Source organism: Ammospiza nelsoni, chromosome 1, assembly GCF_027579445.1.
Source record: "Ammospiza nelsoni isolate bAmmNel1 chromosome 1, bAmmNel1.pri, whole genome shotgun sequence".
Lineage (NCBI taxonomy): Eukaryota > Metazoa > Chordata > Aves > Passeriformes > Passerellidae > Ammospiza > Ammospiza nelsoni.
The window spans coordinates 121071386-121090785 of record NC_080633.1 but is presented as its reverse complement, the minus strand read 5'-3'; the positions used below and the strand labels follow the sequence as shown (position 1 = coordinate 121090785).

General features: G+C 37.8%; 1 protein-coding gene across 1 annotated transcript; it reads left to right on the top strand.

The window, feature by feature from the left end:
• The first annotated feature begins 1544 nt into the window (after positions 1-1544).
• LACTB2 (lactamase beta 2) lies at positions 1545-17500 on the top strand. Its single transcript, XM_059477438.1, has 7 exons — positions 1545-1764; positions 2278-2441; positions 3741-3864; positions 6564-6742; positions 10716-10864; positions 12618-12699; positions 15313-17500. Exons 1-7 carry the CDS (start codon positions 1643-1645, stop codon positions 15354-15356), a joined length of 864 nt encoding a protein of 287 aa, XP_059333421.1. The 5' UTR covers positions 1545-1642; the 3' UTR covers positions 15357-17500.
• The last annotated feature ends 1900 nt before the right edge of the window (positions 17501-19400 follow it).

Sequence of the window (19400 nt, the reverse complement as noted above, 5' to 3'; positions counted from 1 at the left end):
CTTTAATGAGCATGAAAATAAAAAAAAAAATAATGTAATGGGTTTATATCTCAAATAAGTAAAGATTTATCAGAAAAATCCAGGAAATTGCTTGAAGGCCTAAATATACTGATTATCAGCATCAGTGGTAGAGTTCCTGGCTGTGGTTTTATATTGCTATGATCATCTTATAACAGGTACCACATGAGATTCTATGTACGTATAAAACAATCAGATAATATTTGAAATTCTAATATTAGCAAACTTGTATCACTGCAGTAATATCACCTGCTTTTATTTCAGATTATATTATGTTTATTCTTCATTTATATGTAGTTTAAGGAGAGAACAAGTCTGCCCTATTTTCTTTAACAATGTCAATTGAAAGGCAATTAAACAGGGGTTTCAGAGGAGACCGTGCAAAGTCAAGCAGGTAAATCTCAGCAACTTGCAGGATCTACAATGAATGCTGCTTGCAAACACATTATTTCTATGTGGATGACAGTGACACAATTTCACAAAAGCACAGAATGGCTGGGCTGGAGAGGGACCACTGGAGTTCATGTTTGAAGCCCCCAGCTCAAGCAGGGCCACCTAGAGCCAGATGTCCAGGACCGCGTCCAGATGAGTTTTGAGCATCACCAAGGATGCAAACTCCACAACCCCCCTGTGCCAGCTCTTGGTCACCCACACAGTGAAAAGTGTTCCCTGATGCTCAGAATGAACACCCCGTGTTCCCATTTGTGCCCATCGCCTCTGGTGCTGGCACTGGGCGCCACGACAGGACCTGAGGCAATTGCGCTGTGACAGAGCCTGGCTCGGCCCACTACACACCTCCTCTTCAGGTTTTTAGAGATTGTTTTATTAGCTTTTAGAGATTTTTTTTAGGGGTTTTTTGTGGGTTTGTTTTGGAGGGGGTTTTTCTTTGTTTGTTTGTTCGTTTGTCTTGGTTTTTGGGGTTTTTTTGTGTTTGTTTGGTTGGTTGGTTGGTTGGTTGGTTGGTTGGTTTTTTGTTTTGTTTTTTTTTTTTTTTAATGAGATTTTCCTGAGCCTGTTCTTCTCCAGGCTGGACAGCCCCAGCTCTCTCAGCTTTTCCTCACTAAAGAGATGCTCCAGTCCCTTAGAGGCCCTTTGCTGGACACTCTCCAGCGCTCTCCAGTTTTATTAAAAATGCTAAATCCTATATAACTCCTATGTGCCGTGCGGGAGCATACGCAGTTCCTGCATCTCCTGTAAGTAGGCGCGTTCCTGGGATACAGAGAAGGTGCATCTGTCTCTTACAACAAATTTCTCTAGAAAACCCGGCAGGGCACGGACGTGCCTCTCACTGGGCAGCAGAGAGGCACCGAGCCGGCACCGAGAACTGAATTCCACCGAGAACTGGCCTCCTCCACACCGGAAAACTTTATCCGACAGCATCGCCACAGGGTCTACCGTTAGCAGCCGGGCTTTACCGCACACCCGGCCCGGCCCGGCCCGCCGGGGAACGGAAGGAGCCGCCCCACAGGCGGGCGGGAGGCGCCGCAGCCGGGCCCCGGGAGGCGGAGCACGGCCACAGAGGCTTCCGTCCTGCCATAGAGGCTTCCGTCCTGCCATTGAGGCTTCCGTCCTGCGGCGTCGTGAGGGAAGCGGAGCCGGTGGTTCGGGGCAGTTCCCTGCAGAGATGGTGTCGCTGCTGCCACGCATCGAGCGGCTCTCGTCGCGGGTGGTGCGGGTGCTGGGCTGCAACCCGGGGCCCATGACCCTGCAGGGCACCAACACCTACCTGGTGGGCTCCGGGCACAGGTACCGAGCCGGCTCGGAGAGCGGGGCAGGGCGCGGCTGCCCCGGGGCCCTGCGCTGCCTCCAGCTCGAGAGGCCGCTAGCGGCCTGTTCCCAAATCCCTTAGTCAGCGCTAAAAAGAGGAAAGAAACCGTACAGCGTTACCTTGGAGGAGCTAGTGCTGGGAGGCGGCTTAGGCGGGTGGGATATGGAGTCTGGTCCGTGCCACCCTTGGGCCGAGGCCAGGAATTCGGTGAGGGAAGCGGGTGTGTACCTCAGGTACTAAACGGTGGCTTCTGCCACTTGTCGCGGAGTTGGAAAGGTGTGGCCTACATTTAGTACTTTTTCCACTTTTTAAATTGTTATGCTGCGGGGGTGGAATGCCAGGAGGCAAAAGGTGTTGTCTGGATATGGAGACATACATTATTGCTAAATTTCTGTCTGTTGGCTTATTTTATTAATATGACTTGGCTGTTACACGAACACTCTTTATTCTCTGGTGTGTCTCTCCCTCCCTTTTGTGTGATCCATGTGTAGAAGAGTCCTTATTGACACTGGAGAGCCAGCTATTCCTGAATATATCAGCTGTTTAAAGCAAGCACTGTCAGAGTTCAACATCTCCATTCAAGAAATTTTAGTGACACACTGGCATCGTGATCATACTGGTGGAATACCTGATATCTGCAAAGACATTCCAAGTGGTAGGCCAGAAGTTTCAGATATTGCTGAAAATGTTAAATACATGGCAAGAAAAACATTAACTGAATGCTTCTGTGCAAATCAACTAGATTATTATTCTGGAATTGCTGTATAAACTATATGCAATTTCATGATTCTGCTGCAGTGTGTCGATTGAGAGCAATGAATAATCTGAATGTAATAGTTGTAGTACTGCAGGTTTTCTTCAATACCTGTGCATACTTTCATAGTGAATTTTTCTTATGTGTGAATAATGAAAACCTAGATATTATCAGCATGGTACTAAGAGATGTGAGAAAAACTTGATACTGCTTCTGTTTTACTTGGACAGCAATGATAAATTTATTGTTTTTTTCACTTTTGTAAAAACAAATAGCTTGAATTGTTAAAAGAAGCACACATAACTTTGGATTCCTTAGAGGAGCCCATTATTAGTTGCTGACAAATTCATAGGCCTCAGAGCATGAGGGGAAAGCAGTAGAGCAGTGCGCAAGTAAAAATCTGACCTAAAAATTTGTATTCCATGTTGATAAACAGTAAGAGACATTTCTGTGTTGTCATCTGAGAAGAGAATAAGCAGTATGGATAATGTGGTAATTCTTAACATTGCTGGACTTTGTCACGAGCTTTGTCACAGGCTTAATTTTGTAACGTTGCCAGGTGCTTATCTGCAATGAGGCCTGGGCACTACTGAAAACAATTGGTGTCTTGGTGAGGATTTTGGGCTTGCCAGCCTATCAGTGTGGTTGTAAAGACTAGCAGGGGATATGAATGCCTTTCTGGGTTGCTGTCTGTAGCTGTTCCAGCCAAGGTGTTTGCATTTTGTGCACTGTTCAGAAAGACAAAAGCTGAGAGAAGTTGCAGGTCAAAAGTCTTCATTCAATTTTAGACTAATATTGAGTGATGCTTCTGTGACTCATAAAGCAAAATATGAGGGCCAAAATCTTAGTGGCATTGTAAAAACTTAGGAGAATTGGCTCATGAGTCAAGAAGAAATATTTGTGAAATATAATAATTACTGATCTTTATTATTTCATTTGTGGTTTTTTCCAACTTCAAATCTGTCACTGGTACAGAGTGCTGTATTCAGGATCAGTGGCTTTCACTGTTTAGTGGTTTTGGCTCTGGAATAAGGCTGCTCTACCAATACAAAGTTACTTTACAGAATTTGTTGTTTCTAGTTTTCTATTCATACTGTGTGATAATTAATAGTACTTATTAAAAAAGTAACCTGTCTGTGGAATTACCTTTGTTAGTGACAAACTCAAAACATCATTTTTCTTGCTTTCCTTACATATCAGACTCGGAATACCGCATAAGTAAGCTCCCTCGTGTCCCTCACTGTGAAGAAACTATAGAAGGAGGACATAAATATTTTTATCTTAAAGATGGAGATGTGGTAGAGACAGAGGGAGCCACACTCAGGTAACCATGAATTTCTTCAAGTTCTTTTTTCTTCAGAATTCTGACATGTACGTGTATCCTGGTTTCTAATGATTGCCAATCCATACATCTAATCTTTTCAGCACTTATGCATGTAGACTTCCTATCATGATCCAGCAAGATATGTTAATACAAAGACACTTTTTATGAATGAGAATTATCAGAAATTAGCCTTTGGATTTTGTCTTTAGACTCAGCAGAGAAATTGAAAATATTTCCCTAGAAAAACACTTTCTGCAGGAAAATCAAATAGGATTTTACATATTTTCTCATCACTCTTACATAATTAGTTACTTTTTAAATTGTGGAAGTCTGTAGTAGTCTGGCTGGATTATTTAGCATGCCTTTCTTTTTACTTTAAAAATACATCTCTAGGAGACTCTAAAACATTTAATACTTAAAATGTTACATTTTAGACCTTGAACCTGTGAGGTTCTTGTAGGGTGCTAGTTTTGGAAGACTTCTTTGCATGGCGTTTACTGTCTGTAATGTTAGTCTGAATGAGTGTGAAACAGAAAGCTACTGTGCCTCATGGAAGCACACACACAATAAAAAGGTCTGACCATTCTGTTTTCAGACGCCTTTCACTAACAAGGCATTATTCTTATAAGGACAAAATTTGCTTGTTTTCCTCATTTTAGATGAGAACTATATCCCACTTGTAGACTATGTCACTTGGTTGATTGCAAGGAAAAAACATTTATAAAGAAAAGGGGTATGTTTTGTCCAAAAGTGTTGTATTTTATTAGTGTAAAAATAGAAGTAAAAAGCATTTTACATTGCATACTGAAGACCTTTCACTGCCCTAAGTGGCCCATGTTTGGACAAAAATTTGGAGATGGAAAATAATTTTTTTTATTTCAATCCAAGTGAGTCAAGGATTAGCACATTTTGAAGTTTGGGATTGTGGAGGACCAGGCAGAGGCATGTTTTGTCTCAGACATTCTGACATGTGACAGGGAAGATGTGATTGGCAGGAAGAGTCCCCTGGAGGGGGAGCAGCATGGTCCTGAGCCAACTGCCTTTTCTGCCTTCAGATTCACAGTGCCTCCACCAGTTCCCCACCCCAGCTTGGAGCCTGGAGGGCTCAAACAGGCTGGCTGTGCTGGTGTGGGAGTTGGGAGCTTGTTGAGGGGTGTTGTAAAATACAGGGCTTGTAGCCAATACCTGGGAGAAGTCTGTTGCGACATTTGGGAGCTTGTTGAAGTGCGTCCTCGAAGTGAAGGGCTTCTTAGCCAGCACTTCTGAGACCAAACAGTGGGCTTGTTTATACCAGAAAGCATGGGAGTTCCCAGACACATAGTCTGGTGTTCTTGTTGATCCTGAAGAGAATTTATAACATCACAGCCCCTATGGGTGGGTTGTAACAGGGCTAATGCAGCCTAACTTTATGGTTGATTAAAAACAGGTATTCTCACCTGGATTAATTCAGTAACCACTGGTTCCAAAACATGCAGTATCTGCATGTTAAATTTTAGTTAACAACTGTCAGGTTTTCAAGGTGTGCCACAGCAAGCAGCAGCTCTCTGGTAGCACCTCTCCACACACTGTCTGGTGTTCTCTTTCTGCTATTTTTTTATGTTAGTGGTTTGGCTTCCTGGTGAAATTTCATCAAGAACTGAAGGATACCATGTCCCAAAGGTGAGCCCATCAGCTTGATTTTGGTGTTGCCTCCACAGGGCGATGGCTCACCTGCTTTCTCCTGAGCTCAGTATTCAGCAGGAGCTGGAAATCATTGCAGCAGATGATGCTGAACTTGTGGTCTCCCACACTTGCAGCAGCTTGGCTGGGAGCTGTTTAGCCTTGCCCTTTACACCACACTTGGCACCAGCTCTGTCAGTTCCTGATCACTGCTTTGATGCATCTGCCATTAGCAAGAAGGTTCTAATGAATATCAGCAATGATGCTGGTTGGAGTTGTGTTATTTTCAATCTGTATCAGCCTCAGCATAAGGTCCTTCTGCTTTTCAGAAATCATCATGAAAGGCCACCCCAATGCAGCTCCTTGGCAGCTCAGGTTACCATATACTATATACATACCCACTGTCCCTTTGCTGCATGCATACACTGCTTGTCCAAGCTGTGGGTCCTTAATCCTTACCATGCAGGTGTTTAATGACCTGCACATAGAACAGCTGAGAGACCAAGGTTCTCTGTATTTTACAGCTGTGCTCCACTGTGCTATGGGGCTTTCAAGGAAAAATACATTTTTGGAGGCTGAACTTTATCTGGGTGGGGTTCAGAAGTTTGTACTTCATTTCTAAATGAAAGATATCCTTACTCTCCTTTCAAAGTACAACGTGTATGTCAAGAACTTCAAGTGTTTCAGTCTGGAAAAAAAGGTCAATTTGATTTTTTTAAAGCTTCAGAATAATGCCCTCTATAACAGAAATAATGCATGGCTAGTCAGCTCCTTTAATGCACTTGTTTTATGGTGTGTCATGTAAGTAAAAGCATGCTAGAGATAATTGGTGTTCTTTAGATGGTGTAAGAAAATGGATTGGGATTAGGCAAAGTGATACTTGTTTACATCAACTTTTCAGTGGTTTTTGGTCAGTTTTTTCTTGTTCATGTTATGGGCTGCTTTGCCAAGTGTATTATTTTACCATAATTTGTTCTGGCTTCAAAAATGAAGTATATATGCTGTATGAAAAACATATGTTTTTTTTGTTCTTTGAACAGAGTTTTATATACACCAGGACACACTGATGATCATATGATTTTACATCTAGAAGAAGAAAATGCTGTATTTTCGGGTGACTGTATCTTAGGGGAAGGAACAACAGTAATAGAAGATCTGTCTGATTACATGAAGACTTTGAAAAAGTTGTTAGAAATGAAACCAGATTTGATTTATCCAGGTAAGTGGCTTTAGTTTTAACTGCTCCTTTTAACTGTGTAATTTTGTAAAAATCTCCTCTAAGAATTTGAGAACCATTATTACAATCAAACATCACTTCTGGTGTAACAATTCAATTTAATAAACAGTAAGCTAAGCTGACTTTGTCATGGTGGTTTGCAAAACTTGAAAAATTTCAGTGATAGGTATCTTCCTTTCTTACATTTCTCTATTTCAGGGTGGGTCTTGTCTTTCTGTGCCCAAAGACTCCAGGGGCCATAATCTTTCATTGGTGGAATCATACAGCAGATTTCATTTTCTTATATTACTCTATCCCTGTGCTTGAATGTTATCCTGGAAGATAAAATAATAGTTGTTCTTTTGTTCCTTTTCATCCCCACATACACTGTCAGTGTGAGTAACCTAGTAACGTTTTTTGAGAGTTGTGTGTCCCTTGCAGTACAGATTAATCACAAATTCATCTTGGAAAGCTGCAGAACTGTAAAGTGGTAATCATAGTAAATGATTTAAGTACAATTTGAACAAGAACCAGGAGGCCAAAATGTTCTAAAAATAAGTTGTCTGTTCATTCATATGGATTTCCTTCAATTCTTTTCCTCTCTCTCATTCAAACATTGGGAATGCATTCACTTTTCATATATACCACATGTCTGTTTGACAAGACTACATTTTAAGAATTCATTATGTAACTACACTTTAAGCTCCTCATTTGCTTTTTCAGAGCTACATCTCAGGGTTTTTTTCTGACTTTTTCTGTTTCATCTTCAACTTGTCATTCCAAGCTACTGTATCTATGTTCTCAGTTGTGCATTTTTCCATTAGCCATCTACGTTTAGCCTACTCTCTTGTGTTCACTCTTAAAATAGCCTTCTTTTAAAGTATGTGTCCTTTCAGATGTCAGAAAAAAATGCTGTTTAAGAAAAGCATTCTTACATATTCCATAGATGTGGAGGTTGATGTAGACAGAATAGTGACTTGGTCATATATATTAACTGACTTAACTAACCATTAAAGCTAACAATTTTTTAGCCTCCAGAATCTGAACCAAATGTTTTTATTTTTTTATTAATACCTGCAAAATGCAGTCTGCTCCTCTAACTGAAGGAGCCTTCCAAAACCCCATATATGTCAAGTTCTGTTTGGTTTATCAATTTTATCTGTTGTACTTCACTCTGTTCTTAATGGTTTTGGATCTAGATTACAAATTCACCAGGGCTGAACATCTGTGCTCTTTATTTGGAAGTGTTTGCTACTGTTTTAACTTGCAGTTAGGAAGCCAGTCTGACATCATGTATTTTCAGTAATGAAAGCTAAGTATTGAGATGGCTTGGAACTGACTTTCTTTTTTCATCCATGCACCACAAAATGTACGTGCAGCTGTGCAAAAAGTGCTGTTGCACAATCAGAACAATTGGTGATACTATTGGGTATAATTACAGCAGAAGTAGTTTCCTTTATCAATATATTCTATGTAAGTCAGTCACTCTGTGCTACAGTATTAGGTCTTCATAATTCTTGAACTGTTTCCTCCACCAGTGCTTCAGCACTCATGTGGTAGCCTCAGAATTGCACGAATTTTTGTAACAAACTGGCTGCTGGCTATCTGAGAGTAGGTGAATTTTGTCAATCCTTCCCCTTCTATGTTTCTTTTTTAATTTAATGTGGGAATGACTTAGACACAGCAGTCATGGTATCTAATTACAGGAAATATTTGATGAGAATCCTTGGAACAAGAAAAGGGCATTTTAGTCAGCAGAGGGCACCCCATCCTGTAATAATAGACAATTTTCCTTGGTAATACAGAAAAAAATGGTGCCAAAATTAGGAATTTGTGGAAGATTTAATGAGCCAATTGTTTCCTTCACTTCTGTCCTTTGTGCTGTAATTTAAAGTAAGAGAATCTCACACTTCACAATGTGTTATGAGGAAATAATATGAATCTGTCTGAAATTAAAGCTGAATTAATGGAAAGACACTCATATTTTGAGAGTGCTTTTCATATGCTCAGAAACATTTTACTTTTATTCAGCTATTAATCCATTTTTTTGTCAATAAATAAATAACTACTGCTGTCTCTGAAAAATAATGGATGGGAAAGTCCCACATCTGGATTTAGTTCCAAGCTTTCTGAGATCATTTTAATGTACATATATGCATACACAACAGCTGCAGATCAGATGATGTAATGGAGATGAAGTCCCTTTAACTTTGCAAAATGTGAGTTCCATTTCAGGTTCTGGCATTGGTCTTGTAGTCTAAGTCAATTAAATCACTTGGAAGAGTAGGGCCAGGTTTTAAGGATGCCTTGGGATTCCATGTGCAACCCTTAATTTTGATTACTTCAGTGAGACTTCTGTCATTAGAGAATGCAAGAGAATCGACAGTTAACATTACAGTCTCTGCTTTGTATATATTACTATGTTTTTCTGAAATTTGTTTTAAGTTTTGGGTGCATAAATGGTAACAGTAGAGATACTGTTATACTTGTAATTTATTTTGCAAGGAAAATAGCTTCATATTAAAGATGTTTGAAATCATTAAATATAAATGCATATGCCAGTATAGCTTTATGTTTACACATTACATATCTTGTATTTATAATACTTACTTAAACAAGGTGAGTTTCAATGTATACTTAGTAATTTCAAACATGCTGAAGTAAGTTGAGATGTATAAATATTTTGACTTACAGAAGGATAGATTCCTTTGACACTTTAGTTCAAACCATGAAAAATCAGTTGCTCTTTTTCTATATGCTGTCTGTTGTCAGGCAAAATAAGCTTTGATTTTAAAAGCTTAAAAATTAAAAACCCATTTAATCAGTAAACCCAAAAGTACAAGTAAAGAATACAGTGATTCTTTTAATAGTTAGAGAACCTCAAAAGAAGCTGATTTTGATGATACCAAATAACTTCTAAAAGAAAGCTATTGTTTTTTATGGTAGTTTCTTTTCTACTAATTTTATAAATTACTTAGACTTTGCACTCAGAGGGCAGAGCTGGAAGTTGCTGCTGCTACTTCAGGTGAGTTGTACAGGCAAAGAAATAGGAAACCTTGCTATAAAAAGCATGTGATGAATGTTTGTGCAAGTCAATTCCTCTATAAGTAACACAATAAGTTTAATTTCCATGCATGTAACTCTCATGGCTGAACAATATTTTCTCTGTCATTTTAATGTACTGTGAGCATTTGATTTTTCATAAAGCTTACTGATTTACCAATTAAGCCTTTTCATAATGTGATTCAAAGACCTTTAAGTGAGTTGAACATTTCTGATCTGCTACAGTCAGTCCAGGAAAAAATATGTTTTGTTTATTAACCAGCCAGACATTAAATGATCCACCTATGACTTTCCTTGTGCTTTCTATTTTTCCTGCCCTGACACACTCCAACTGCCTCGCTTATTTGTTCTCTATTCATTCTTTTAATCGTACTCACAACAGTGTTTTTAAAGGCATAACTTAGTGTGAAGATTTGTTTGGGAAAATTACCTGTTACAATTAAAGATGTCACCTTGATGTTTGCCCCAACAAGACAAGAGGTACAGTAGTACCTGAGTCCTTTGCATCAGCCATTATTGTTCAAAGGCCAGTATCAGTTTAAATCATTAGTGTCAATATCCTTTGGGGAGAGGAAGACAGGCAGACAGAGATAATACAGTATCTAAATCTCGTCTTTTAAATCTGTTCAGCAGTGAACTCCTTTCCTTTTTTTGAATGGCCTAAAGTAGTCTTCCCTTGCTTTCTTTATTCCATCTGAAGTATTCCCTTTTCCCCGTTCAGACTTCTAATATCCTAATTTTTCCTTTCCATCTTAATTCTTTGCAGATGCAGACTGCAATACGGACATTCAGATCTTTTTCTCATGGCTTTTAAATCTACTAGAGTTTACATAAGAATGTTTCAATTATTCAATAGCATACTTAATTACAAATGTAAGTAATAGTGCTCTGGTACATGTGTTTTGATTTTTAGGTCATGGCCCAGTAGTACGTGATGCAAATACTAGAATCCAAAACTACATTTCTCACCGCCTTGCACGTGAACAGCAAATTCTGAGTGTTTTCCAGAAGAATACTGGGAAATCATTTACATCCTCAGAGCTTGTAAAGATGGTATACAAGGTAACTGTTGATCAAAAGTTTTTAGATCAAACTAAAGAAAATTGAGGTTAGGTTCGTAAAACTTGTATGTAACAGCAATGGTCTTTGAGTGAAAATCATGGTGTCTCTTTGAGAGGGATAAAAAACATTTCTGCCTGTTCAGGGTTCAATTATAACTGTGCCTTTAAGCACTTGTTTAAGCACTTAATTGGAGTGAGGCCCACATGATTCCTAGAAACTTGTTTAACTATCCAAGTCTTAGGCACGGTTTCGTAAGACTAAGTAAAAATTAAGTTGTAGTGCTTGGTTTAAAGTGAAAAGTATGACATGACTGTTGGTTGTGGATTTCCCAAAGTGTATTTGGGGTCTCCTGAAGAATGGTTGAAAACTTGGAGGTCCTGATTTATCAGTCTGCACGAGGTTACAGGTGAGCTGCAGTTCCACAGCACAAAGAAGGATATTGCAGCTCTGGTGTTGGATAGCGTGTATGTGTCTTTAGACTGGTGTAACAATACTTTGTTGCTACTTCATCATCCTTCATGTAACCTCTGCAATTTTTCCCTGTGGTGTGGGGTTACCCTCCTAACCAGTAGAGATAAGAGATACAGTATTTCTGCTGTGGAGGAAGATGTCAAAGTTGCCAATGTCTGTGGCTTGGGAGCTGGTCTGTAACAGCTTCACAGCTCATTTTTCATGGTTCTGCTGATACCTAGTTTCTGAAAGAATGCCTGCATCGTGGTGAACATTTTGCAGTGCTGATGTACCTTTACCTATGGCCATTCAGCTTCTGCAGTTCTCCTGCCTGATGAGCTAGGTTTTAAGTATAGAGCCATTCTTCTGTTTCTGTAAATCACAAACCACTTGTTCTGCTCGTATAAGAATGTATAAGAATTTTTTCAGTACTATTACGGCTTTATAGTTATAGTTATATAGTTTATACAAAAAAAAATATGCTTTCAAAGTATTCTTAAGGTTCGCAATTTTTTAACTAGTTTGCTAGTGACTTTTCCTGCCATACATAGCATTTGAAGAACTTTTTAATTTTCAAAAAAGGAGAAAAAGAGAGCTTTACCTTTAAGATGGTAGAGCTGGAGAGGAGGATTTTAGCAGACATCATACAGTCATAGAATGGTTTGGGATGGAAGGGACTTAAAAGGTCCATCCCCCCTGCCATGGGCAGAGACACCTTCCACAAGACCAGGTTGCCTAAAGCCCCATCCACCTTGTCCTTGAACCCTTCTAGGGATGGGGCATCCACAGCTTTTCTAGGCAACAGGTGTTACTGCTTTTTACATAATGAGCATTAAAGAATTGTAAGAGATATTTTGTCCTTCTGAGGCTGTTACATTTTTTATTATTTACGCACAGATACTAATTGCTACAGGATATTTAAAGCTATGCAAATGTTGTCATGGAATAGAAGGGATAGTTACCTGTAGAGAAATGCATTATAAATTTGTCTTTAAAAATACTCAACTACACTGACAACCCAGGGCAAACCAAGTTCAGAGGAGGAGTGCTGGCCAAAGTTTTCATCACACAAATGTATAATGCAAAAACTGAGCAAAATAAACAAAAATGTGTTGTTAGATTGCCCATTTAACTGGTGTAAAATTGGTTTACTCAGCTTCCTGTTGTTACATAACTAACTGAATGTTTCCATACTGATTCAGAAGAGGAAAATCTGTGGCAATAAACCATGGGTTCCATATATTGAAAAAATAGTTGATGAGTATTTAAACAAATACAAAATGCATTTTTTTGTTCCCATTAGGAAATCCCTGAGAATTTACTTCCAGCAGCAGAACATAACCTCCTAGTCCACTTGAAAAAGCTGGAAAAAGAAGGAAAAGTGTGTAAGTTGTCGATGAAGGGAGGAAGGAGGGTCATTTTTATTTTTATGTTCTATGCATTATTTCTCATATTATTTTAGAGCATTATTTTCTAGGGGGAAAAAAATGCAGTTTTTTGCAGTGGCTGTCCATTAAACAAATTAAAGTACAGCAGTATGCAGAATGATTGTACAGTATTCACAAGCTTTTAGAAAATATTTTACTAAGTATTTGAATGCTTAGAGCTCAGATTACTGCAATGCATATCCCTTTAAATTTTTATTTAAAACATACCTAATGCTAGCATTAATACCGTCTTGTATTTTCTGAAATTCAAACCTAAATATGCATGAATGTAGCATTTTATGGGTTTACATTTAAGTTTCTGCCTGTGCTAAATATTGTGCATATTTTTGTGTGTATGTGCTACAGAGATTATTAAAATCATGCAGTCTAAATTTTTGCAATTACTGATTAGTACAGTACCTAAATAGAGCTGCTGTATTTAGTTTAGTGTTTTTACATTGTGCCTTTACTCTTAGTGAACAAGGTGAAGTGTTGTTTCTGTAATGGCATGTGCATATGGAAACGTTACTCAGCCAAAGCTGAGGATAATATTTCTTCCTGTAGAATACATGACTGCACTCAGGACTGTCTATTTATAAGTAAATAATTACATGAATTTACAGCTGTTGCAGATTTTCACCATTTACCAACCTGAATAACAACATGAAATTAGTGTATTTTTTTCAGCTTAGACCCTCTGTTTATCTTACTGATAGAATGTCTACTAGGTACTAACTGAACAATTGAGACTGAAGTTTTGTAATAGTAATAACAACCTGCTTTTTATTCAAGGAAAATAGGCTAGAGTTACATGAATACAGTCATCACTGAAGTTCATAAAATGTTCTCTTTGGGCTTATTTTGTACAGAATGCCATAGAAACTTTACCAGCATGGTACTTACTGCACCAGCTTTTAAATATTGTCTCAATTCTTGGTTATTAACATACATCATTGATTTGTACATTCCTCCAATTTTGTTCCACCCAATTCATCAAGGGCATGAGGTGCTGTTGATTGTTTATCCCTTCTTTTCACTCTCAAAGTAATTCAAGCCACAGCATTTTCTATTGAGGTCAAATAGTGGATAAATTAACTTTTTGTTTAAAGGTAGTCTTCTCTACAAGAATGTCTTCATTTTGAATGCCCAGGAAATAATCTGGTTGAGTGAGCTACTGACTTAAGGGTTTGTTTTCTCAAAACCACTCTTTTCATGTTTACCAAACAAAAATAACTCAGTTTTTCTCAGAAATCACATTTCAGTTTTGAAGAGAGAGCAGATATAGTCATGCATCTGTTCACAAAGTATCCACTACTTGAAATTATTAGAAAGCTTAAATAACTAGAGGAGATGCTAGTCAGAATAATTATTGGGACTCTCCTACTCCAGTTGGAGGCCCTTGATTCAGATGTGCCTTGCTTTCCTAGAAGCACAAGATGTGCTCTTTGACATTTGTTTTGTTTTTTAAACTTGAATTTTGGGGCACAGAGAAAGTGAGAATCAATCTCATCAGAGCACTTGGGGTTGCTGAATTTTTGAATACAAGCTCAGGCCCAGACCTATGGTAAATGCTTAACATCACGTGACCTTTACCCATTTTTCAGTTCAAATTAAGGGCATCTGTTAAGGAAGACTGATTCTGTTGATTCTGAGCATGTAGCATACAAATGCTTGTGTACTCATGGTACTTGCTCGTTTGATTTTAATATCCTTTGATGCCCTTTCCTCATATTCCAAGACCTTGCAGCATCTCAAGTTTTGTTCTCATTACAGAGGACTTGAGCTGTAGACATAACACTGTCTTGCTTAATTTTCTCCAAACGTTTTTCCAAGGGAACATCTTGTCAGTATCAAGAATGAATGTGACAGGCATATTACAACCTTACAAGTGAGTTACTCACTGTAAATGATGGCCATATGCTGCCTGCTGCAGTCATTAATTACCCACTCAGTACTAGGGATTGCAGATTTTGTGGGTACATAACTTTTATAACTGCAATTGAGAGTGACACTGCCTCTTAATTCAAACAAAAATGTTACTCTTCTTACTTAAAACAAAAATAATGTCTTGTAAGCAGGAGTATGGCACAATGCACACATGTAAGCTTTATCCCATGGTTGGTTATAAATAATTTGGTCATTGTTTCACTTCATAGCTGATGAAGAGATAAAAATAATTTATCTATTCTTAATTTAAGAGCACAGATTTTTTCCATCTAAAGGTTATGAATTTCAGAAAATGCAACAAGCACTCTACTAGCTCAGATTTTTTGATATCTAGAAAGTTTAATATACCAAACTTTAAATAACTAGAGGATTATTAAGACCTTTTTCTTAATCACTCTTTATGCTGCTAGGTTACATTGTGAAGTAGTTAATGTTTATCACCTTCAATTAAAACTGAACACTGGCACGAAAGACAGTATTTCATTAGTTTCAATAATAAATGTCATGTGTAGACATCCATATTCATCCATATTCCATGTACAGGTTAGGTGTGGGATAATCTAATATTTATAAATAAAATCTAAGTATTGGTTTCTAACTAATTTGGTTTCTTTTTCTTAACAGTACGTGATGAAACTCCCAGCTTCAGATGGAAAAACAATTTATAAGTTAGGCAAGATTGTCCAGGAATGTATTTGATCTGCATGGTTGCTGTATGAAAAATCATAACAATGAGCTGCAACTACATGTAAAATAAAAACTGATTTTTATTTGTTTTTTTAAAAAGTGGCAACAATTTTAAAGCAATGTTGCAGTAAATTAACTGATGTTTTTCACATTCTACTTTATTAGAATTTTAAAATACCCTGGTGGGTACTGAGTTAATAACATGGAATGAGTGTGAAGAATTGAATCCTACCTTTGTTATGAAGTGCTGAGTTTTATCATTGGTGGCAAAAGACAAATAGCAAGGTCTTATAAACTTAATATTGTAATATCTTAAAGCAATATTATAAACCAAATAAATCACATCTATAAAAGAAATCTCTAGAAAAAAAAACAGAAAATATGTTATTCTAAACCTGGTTTCACCTACTTGTGCTTCTCAAAAAGTGATTTTCTAATAAGTTACCTGTACATTCTAAAAAACCAAGTTATTTTTGCTAACAGGGGTACCAGGATTTACATTCCTTTTCTAATTCAGCTGACTGTGCTTGTCTTTGCTGGTTGCTCAGTGCAGAAGTTTTAACAAACACTGAAAGTAATTCTAGACTTTTGGGGTTTTTTGGTGGAAACACCATTTCTGTGGAATTAATTCAAAGAATTCATTAATTTTAGCTAACAAGTGTCAAAAAATGCACAGAGTTGGAGCAGACTCTTAAATTCTTTGTAAGATTCTGCAAGAATGTGATTAAAAAGCTGTATAAATTGACATATGTATGTATGCCATATGAAGTTTTGGTGTTAATCTACTTAAAGTAGAAATATTTTAACTAAAAGGTTGTATTTGGTTGAAAAATACTGTACAGTGTATTAAAATATGTTTGGAGATTAATTTAAACTGCAAGTTCAGTTCTCTGTGGACCTTCCACTTGCAGAATAGTACATAAATATTTGCATTACTTTGTCTATTCAAAGTGTGTGACATTTGATGATATATACATTTCTTCTAGTATTACTCAGCCTTAAAAAACAAAAGCAGATCTGAGATGTTTGAAAATACCAAGGACAGGTATGTGTCAAGGACAAATATATGTCCTTGAAAACCTTTGACCATTCAATCCTGTACCCTCATTTGTGAAACATGCATATGTGTTTGGGTACTGAAGGCATGTCTTAAGAATTTACATTGTTTTATGAAGCTGATGGCATTTGTTCTGATCAGCTGGGACAAATCCAAAGCAAAAATACTCACAGGATAGCAACCCAAAACAGGAATAGCAACTCAAAATTGAAATCATATTCTGAGGTAGTAGACAGACCCCTGAAGAAGAGAAATAATTACTTTCTGTAAAAATGATGCTTCTTGCAAACTTTATTGATCTGAAATTTGGCCAGATCGTGTCACATGCTCACTTTTAACTTTTTCTGCAGTGTAATTTTGAGGTCTTTCTGAGGTCTGCTAGGTTTCCTTCCTATTGTATTTTCTATTAACTTACATTTTTCCAGACATTTTTTATCTGTTCCTCCCAGGAATTGAATTTTCTTCAATTCCTTTTGAAAAAATTACTCAATTTCCAAATGGACTTCTTTCCATTAATAATTAGTTTTCCTGTAGCTGTTCCATGAATTTATAGTTACCTTTTTCCATGGTTAGGCATAAAAACATAATTATCACTGCTTTTTTGACAAAGATAAAATGATAATTCACATGCTCACATTTTGCTTCAAGTGAAATGACATTTTCCTGTCATGAGGTCTGAGAACCTAAGACAGCAGGAAACTGGTATGAAGAGGTGGTGTCTCATTACCTTCCTGAGCTAGAGAAGAAATCTAATGTTACTTAATGATTTTCTTCTGTTTTACTATAAATTTTGAAATATATACATAGAAGTGGCTTTAGAATGCACTTAAAGAATTGTTGGACTTGCAGGCAGTGAGGAAAGCAAGAGGACACAAATAGAAGGCTCCATGTTCTTTGCTGTGCTGCAGCAAATGACTGACATCTTTAGAAAAACAAGGAAAAAGGCTGTTTAACCAGACAAGTCATTAGTGATTGTATATGGTGTCTTTGGAATATTAATAGCAGAAATTGCACTGTTACTAAGATGTATATATAATAAAGGATACTTGGCTGTGGCATCTTGAAAAAGTCTCAAGGCTCCTTGTTATGTCAAATGGAATGTTTATTTTTAAAAGGTAGCAATGTAAGATTGGCCATTTATGTACAAAAAGGGGGGGGCCCTTTCACATGAATGTATTCATCTGTTGATAATGCATTAAAAGTTACAAATAAAAAGAGGGGAGGGGACTACTTCTGTCTTAACAGGTTAGAAAGGCTAATGATACCAGTTGCTGGGATAACTTTCTAAACAGCTGGGACAGAAGGAAGCACAAACTGTGTTTCCACCTTTCCTGCCTGCTAATTTCAAGATCCTGTCTTGAGAAGCAACATCATTTATTACATTTAAGACCTAGACATTTGGTGGTAGGTATCATCTTTTTGAAGTTTTCCATTCTGTTACTTGCTGGTTTTCTTATTTATATTTGTTTTAAAATATTGTTCTTGATTCTCTCTCCAAGCATGCTTAAATTCAGGAAAGGTTCCCAAATAGAAAGCTGTTTGTGTCTTGTTATTGCAGGTGCCATAATATGCTTCCTGCTGATGTCTTCACAATTTTGCCACCTGAAACATTGTATTAGGTTTGGTTGGGAAGGTTTTGGGACACACATGCACATGATGGTGCCTTCTGTGATAAGATGCTAGAAACTCCCTCTGACTCAGATTGTAGAGAACTTCCTTCCTAAAAAATGTGATCAGTTTGAAGCCTAGTGTTGGAAAATACAGATGTCTGGAGAGAAACATGGCAGACACAGACCAGCCATCCACGGCAAGCAGCATACTAAGGGCTGACCATCCCACTTTGTCTGAAGTGCCATACAAAACTTCATGTGGCAGAAGAGGAGACTCCTGATAAAAGGAAGGTGTGGAAACCTCGGGTGAGGCAACAGGTTTCCTTGTTTTCTATTTCAGTGTAGCAGTTTACAGTGTACCATCAGGACAAACACAGAGCCGAGCTGAAACTGAGTGCCTGTATGACAGGATATCTAGCCAGGCACTTGCTGATCAAAGTTTGAGGAAAGCATGTCTTGTCCCACTTAAGTCCTGCTTGTTATGTTCTGTGGAGATGAGATGACCTGATTTCTTTTAAGCCTGAGGTGGGAAATAGATGCAAACTTACATTGCAAAATGGAGTCCAGTTTTGATTCCAATCCAGTGTATTTCACAGGTACAGTATGTTCCATCCATGACTATACTGTATGCAGTCAGGGATATACTTTCACATTGATATTGTTGAAATCATGTCCTGCTTATTTACATTTGCACCATACTGGTACAGTCAGGGGATTAAGGCATTTCTAGAATACAAAACATCTTGGGACTCAAATATGAATGCTCCTTCTGTTTAAACTTTTAAAAAATCCAGCTGTGAAGGGAAATTTTTCTGTAGCTTTTTCTGTATTTTAAGTGTCCTAGATCATCTCCAGACACCAAATATAGCTGTCTCTTTATAAATTCATAGAAAGTCTGTGAGCATCTACACAGCTGATGAAGATGTTTCATAGTTGAAAAACCTGGTCTTACGCTGATCAATCTGTTCCATGAGTCACTGCTCCATACAATTGGAAGAAATCAACCTTTTTAAAACGGCTCACGCAATTAATTTGGTGCACACTCTCAATTCTGGCAAAGCAAAGCAATACCAAATAGCTATGCTTTAATTTCTTGCCCTGTATTCATTCAAAAGCTGCCGGCAGCAAAAGCCATTCTGACAACACTAAATTTCAGCTATACATTAGTCAGTTTCTTTCTATTTCTTTTTCATAGATCCACTGGGACTATCTGCCTAGCAGAAGCTTTAACAAATAAAGACAGCACGAATTTTGCGAGGGTAGAAGGACCTCTAAACTCATCCTGGATCAGCGTTCATTTCTCAGACCTCTTCCTTCATCGTTTTAATCTGACAAGAGCCTTCTTTTACTGGGTTGAG

What these genes read in the sequence shown, in the direction of transcription:
- LACTB2 (XM_059477438.1), top strand. Translation starts at nt 1,643, where the DNA reads ATGGTGTCGCTGCTGCCACGCATCGAGCGGCTCTCGTCGCGGGTGGTG. An exon ending in ACCAGATTTGATTTATCCAG is followed by an intron (nt 6,743 to 10,715) that starts GTAAGTGGCTTT and finishes TTTGATTTTTAG; the next exon opens with GTCATGGCCCAGTAGTACGT. An exon ending in GGAAAAAGAAGGAAAAGTGT is followed by an intron (nt 12,700 to 15,312) that starts GTAAGTTGTCGA and finishes TTTTCTTAACAG; the next exon opens with TACGTGATGAAACTCCCAGC.